Source organism: Diospyros lotus, chromosome 1 (genome assembly GCF_014633365.1).
Source record: "Diospyros lotus cultivar Yz01 chromosome 1, ASM1463336v1, whole genome shotgun sequence".
In the NCBI taxonomy this organism is placed as follows: Eukaryota; Viridiplantae; Streptophyta; class Magnoliopsida; order Ericales; family Ebenaceae; genus Diospyros; species Diospyros lotus.
Genome location: NC_068338.1, coordinates 26,259,054 through 26,265,083, shown reverse-complemented (window position 1 = coordinate 26,265,083; position 6,030 = coordinate 26,259,054). Strand labels below are relative to the sequence as shown.

Below are 6,030 nucleotides of genomic sequence, written 5' to 3'. Positions count from 1 at the left end.
GTCTAATACACATTTAACCTCACGCTTACTTTTTCAACTATCTTATGTACATTAATTATGGAATGTAACGTTGAAACAACTCACAGATTCTTCACCGACAGATGGACAATTACCCATTTGATACCCATCAGATCCTGAAGGGCGTTCATATTCACTATCTTTAGATGCAGATGGATAGTTGCCCATTTGAGAGCCACCAAATCCCAAATGGCGTTCATGTTCTGTTTCTTTCTTTTGTTTTTTGTTTGCCCTCTAAGTAATTAAAAACATAGCGTTCATATTTACCATTAGCTAGGCTCTCCGTTCTTGGATTAGCACCGGAAGGCCGCCGCTTATGGTGGCGGTCAGGCCGGGTATGAATCGTGGCCGATGTGTTGGCATCACTGCCCGGAAATCAAACTGCCGGATCAGCGAAATGGTGACGATTTTCATCAGCTCTAGTGCCAATTCCTTGCCCAGACAAACCCTAATCCCGGCTTGAAAGACTGAGTACTTGAAAGGACTGACCGGCCGGAAAACTCCGTCTTGCAACCACCTCTCCGGCTTGAAATCCAGACTACCCTCGCCCCAAACCCGCTCCATCCGACCCATTGCGTAGGGATGGTACGTAACCCTAGTCCCTCTCGCGACAAAAGTACCATCCGGAAGAGTATCGTCTGCTTGACAGAATTTGGAATCAAATTGGACTGGTGGGTAGAGTCGCAGACTCTCGTAGATTGTAGCTTTTAAGTAGTTCATGTCCTTCATTTGCTCGAAGTTCGCTAGGTTTCGAGTTGATCCCATGATTCGATCAGATTCGTCACGAATGGCTTGCACAACCTTTGGATGATGAGCCAATAACCAGAAGAGGCCGGTCAGAGATGAAGCCACAGTGTCATGGCCGGCCAAGAGGAAGCTAATGACAATGTCTCTAAGGTACCCATCATCGTTCGTGGTCGCCATGAATCTAGAAAGAAGGTCTTTCCGTGTGAAAAACCCTAATTTTCTCCTCTGCTCGATCACCTCATCAACCAGGACCATGACCATTTTAATGGCTTCCTTGAGTTTCTTCTCGGAACCCAGGTTTAGTAGCCTCTTGACCTTCCAAATCGCCTGCGAGGCAGCCATGGCTCTCTGAGCAGATAATTTTGAAGCAAGATCAAAGGCCACAGAAAAATCTGAGATCGGTAGGGATAATTGGAGGCAACCGGGGTCTAACCCAAACGAGAATCGACAAAAGTTATCCAATGAGAATCGTCGAAAAACGTCTTGTAAATCCAAAACACAGTTTTCTTTGGATGACAAGAGGGGAATCAGCCTGGACTGGATCTCGGAGCTGACGACCTCAAAAGCAGACGACTTTATTGAGACACTGCCGAGCTCAAGGCTCGCCATCTTCCTCTGAAACTTCCACAATTCGCCGTCGACATTGAAGATTCCCCGGCCGAGAAAATCGCCCATGATTTCAGAGAAGGGCTTTCCTTTTGGGTAATTCTCGAACCTTGTTTGGAGTATATGCTCGACGTTTTCTGGGTTCCCGGTGATGATATTGTTGAGTGCATGAACGTGAACTGTGCCCGTCGGCGAGTTACGGAGAAGATGAGTGTACCAATCGCATAGATTATCGAAATCTGATGTCCAGCTCTTCGTGATGTAACTCTGGCAGATTTCACAGTTACAGCTTGGATTGATCAGCCAGCTCAGTGTGAAGATCAAGAGAGAGAAGACTACGAGAGAGATCGGTGCATAAAAGAATGAGGAACAAAAAGTTGCATAGAAAGATTCCTCCATACTCAAACTAAGAAACACTAAATCAAGGGGAGAGAGAGAGAGAGAGAGAGATTGGGCAGACAATGGGAAGCTAATCATTTTATAATGGCGCTTGCGTGCTCATATGGTGGAGACATCTTAATTAGTAGTAAAGAAGTTTAATTACTTTTACAAGTATAGTTTGGAAAAAAATGTTAACTGAAAGGACTGTTGAATTAATTGGTTGATAAGATTGAGAAAGGTACGTAGGTTTTTATTTTTCACTATTTTTATAATGAATTACTTGAGTTTATATAAGGGAATAATTTAAAAAAGGACCCTTAAGATACAAAGCTCAAAAATCCTTAAATACAACAACTACAGTTCCCGCCGCTGCCAGCCACAGACTTCCTCTAATTCGCAAACTGCTCTACAAGAGCAATAGACCGATCACTGATTTTCTCATCATAATCTCGTGTGGTTTTCTTGTTAATATATTTTTATTTACAGATAATAATAATAATAATAATAATAATAATAATAATAATAATAATAATAATAAACTATTCTGAAAAGAATTAAACTTCAGAAAGGTTGTTTTCTCCACTTCTGATGCACCCACGAAGGATCACGATGCTTCTGCTACCTAATGGGACACTGGCGCCGCACAATGTGTCAAAAGTTAAAAATGAAAATGATGCGAAACACGTGCTGCAAAATGGATTAAATTGCATTGATATTTTTGTACTTTTAAAAATGATCTAATTTTTTTGGGAGTGAATATATAGGCCAATTAAATTGACCATTTACCATTATATATATTTAAACAATTTTTCCTTGCTCTCTCTTTCTTTCCCATTATTAATTCTCTCTCTTCTCTTGTGTGTTGATTTATCGACCGAGGAGTCCAAGAACTCGAGTTTGAGAGTCGTTGATAACCTCTCTCTTTTGTAGAAACTCCTATCGAATGGAATTTCAAACTCTTTTTTTGTTGTTGCCATTGATCAAGATTTCAAATCCCTATTGTTGTTTTTGCAAAAACCCTTATCAACGGGCATTTCACAATCATCAATACAGAAACCTCCTTGTCACCACCATCGATTTGGTTGGAAGCTAGAGATTTTTGGACGAGACATGGTGGGACACTGGTAAAGTCCATGTTTCAATGGTGACTCTCTCTCTCTCTACAACATTCTTTTTTTATATCTTTTTTTTTCTCTATTTTGGATTCAAACCTAAATAAACCTATATTTTTGGGTTTCTAGACTTTCAAACTCTGACAGTCAATACATGTTCGGTTTCATTTTTAACCTAGATTCTCTCTCTCTCTCCTCAACGGTTAATGATGCCCATCATTGACAGTTGGCGAAACCTATCTAGCAGTCAATGATAGGAAACAATCCCATTGTCAATCGTCGAAACTTATGATATTCTATAATTTTTTTTTTTACTTTTATGTATTTTAGAAGAGAGTAGAGAAAGGGAACATTATTTTGGAGATTTTTAAAAAATTAACTATTGTTAATTAACAATAAAAGAGTATGGGGTTTGTGCTATAATTCACCTCCAAGATTTGGTTAAATTGCACTGATTATTTTTGTGTTTTTAAAAATAACACTACCATAAGTCTAATTACCGACTGTCTCATAACAATTCTTTATCATATATTAATTAATTAAACAAACAATAGTAATTAGTTGTTTACTTTTGTTGTCACTTGGATAACAGGCTGTAGGAATGGGCTCCCATGGCTTATACTGGAACCCCTTAATGTTGGCATGCAAATTAAACATATGAAGTGAGGAGTTCAAATCCTGATCCCTAAATGTGTAGACATGCTAGTAGTCCCACATGTATGCATATCAACTTAATTAGTGTTAAATTTAGATTCATCTAATTATATAAAAGAAAAAAATTGATATAATTTTGATATCGTGCTAATTACCGTCTTTTTCTAGGCTTCGCGTCCAGATTCTCTGTAATGAATGTTAAACAAAATAAAAAAAGAAGAAGAAAAGGAACAGTGATAGTGTACCGCAAGCAATAATTGAATTATGATAAAGGCTTCAACAAGGAATCAGAATAAATAACAAGATATATATGGATTGCATGGGGACAACCTTCTCCAATTTAGGCCTGCCATCACATGCAAGACACCAAATTGAACAAATACTCTCTCTCTCTCTCTCTCTCTCTCTCTCTACATATATATATTTATAGTCCCACAAACAATAATTGACTTAGCGATGTATGCAGCGCCCATGAAGAACCCACAAATGTTGTGCAGAAAGTTGGGTTTAATATTGTATGTACAAGTACAACGTTTTAAATTAGCTAAAGTTGGGATTAATTAGGTTCATTAATCCCTATGACATAACCCAAAATGTCAATGTTCCTGTGCTTCCTACAGATCATGAGGCGCCGACAAGCTAGCACATGAACAACATTTGGTTTAGACTGATGAATTATATGATTTTTTTTTTTTCTTTTGTGTTTTGCTCATTTAGGGAAACGAAGCAAATTAATACCTCCCTCCTACATTACTCAGCGTTATCTCATGAATCACAATCAACACGACTGATTGCTTTGAATCCACTGAATTTCCTCTCTGTTAAAAGATGGAGATTAAATTAGTTTAAGTTTGATTTGGGATCAGATTAATTTGTGTTTAAATTAGAAAACTTCAGTTCTAAGTTTTATCTCATTCATGTTTGTCCTTTATTAGTTTTGTTTATAAATGTTTTGCACATCAATCACAAAATTCACTTCAGGATGACTGTGGTTGCGTGACTCCTGTGTTCATGTTTTTAATTTTGTAAGGAGAGGTTAATTGTAGAATGTGCCTCGGAGAGATCAAAGTTTGAACTCGTGATCCACTAGGATGACAGCAATATATCACGACCCGTCCTTTGTCATCCGAGCTATGCCCAGGGCCAGAAAATTCACTTCTTGTTTGATATTTTATATGCCATAGTGTCTGCTCTTGGGAGCACTAATGGTGGTTCTCTTCTTTGTTTCTGCATATAATCGGAATTAGCAACAAATTAAAAGAAAGAAGTATCATTCCACACAATGTGTTGTATGGTTCTCAACATTCCAATTTGAATAGATGATAGACGATGTGGCAGAATGCATGCATGCCCATCTTGAGAAGATAGATACTGGATGTAGAATATAGCCAACTCCAGTGGTCAGTCCACCAATATATATCCACACATTTGGCTTCATCCATTTGTGAGTCTGTGTGGGGGGGGGGGGGGGGGGGGGGGGGTCTGCCTCTCGCATGTGTTTGTGTTAGGAAAATGATAAAAGATCTGCAACGTGCAAAGATTTGCATGCAGTGTACTTTGACCTCATTATTTTTAAAATATATAATAAATATTTTGGCAAGTGTATTTATTTTATTTAGAATATTTTTTTTCTGTAAATATAGAATATTTTTTTACGTATCTTATTTAAAAATAAAAATTAATTACATTAGCAAGATTTGAATCGAAGAGCTCTGAATGATAATTGATTTTTTCAATACTTTTATCCCTGTACTAAACATCATTTGATTTAAAATTTTATCTGAAAATATTAAAAAGTAATCTATATCTGTCAAATGTTACATAATAAATTTTCACATAATCTTTTTTTATAGGTGCCTGACACGATTGTAACATCCCGTTCGAGCGATAGGAAGGACTAGAACAATTTACCCTGATAGATTTACGCGAATTTCCCAGGGGGGTCACCCATCCGTGGATTACCCCAGGTTAAGCACACTTAACTTGGGAGTTCTTTACCAACATTCAGCCCAAAAAGTATCCAACTGGTGTTGTTTCATTTCTTACACTATCCTCAGTATATACTAACTTCTTTGGGCTCTCGGGGTATTACATTCTCCCCCCTTAAGCACATGACGTCCTCGTCATGCGACTTTACAACCGGTCCCAAATCTCTCCCCTTGCATGGCTGATGTGGGATTCGCCTAAGGTGCTTACACGCACCCCCCATAGGGGCCTACACGCACCCCCCTCGGGACTCAGCCTCCTCGCTGAGGTTTGCCCCACCATCGCGTTCAGAGGCTCGGGAGTCGGCTCTGATACCATCTGTAACATCCCGTTCGAGCGATAGGAAGGACCAGAACAACTTACCCTGATGGATCTACGCGAACTTTCCAGGGGGGTCACCCATCCCTGGATTACCCCAGGTTAAGCACGCTTAACTTATGAATTCTTTGCCAACATTCAGTTCAAAAGGTATTCAGCTGGTGTTATTTTCTTTCTTACACTATCCTCAATATATATTAACTTCTCT

General features: G+C 38.8%; 1 protein-coding gene across 1 annotated transcript; it reads right to left on the bottom strand.

Annotated features, from left to right (window-relative positions):
- Positions 1–291: 291 nt before the first annotated feature.
- On the bottom strand, positions 292–1,770 carry LOC127813128 (cytochrome P450 94C1). The gene has a single exon (XM_052353946.1). It carries the CDS (start codon positions 1,768–1,770, stop codon positions 292–294), a length of 1,479 nt encoding a protein of 492 aa, XP_052209906.1.
- Positions 1,771–6,030: the final 4,260 nt, after the last annotated feature.

Excerpts from the sequence above, each read along its gene's own strand:
- LOC127813128 (XM_052353946.1), bottom strand. The coding sequence starts at position 1,770 with ATGGAGGAATCTTTCTATGCAACTTTTTGTTCCTCATTCTTTTATGCA.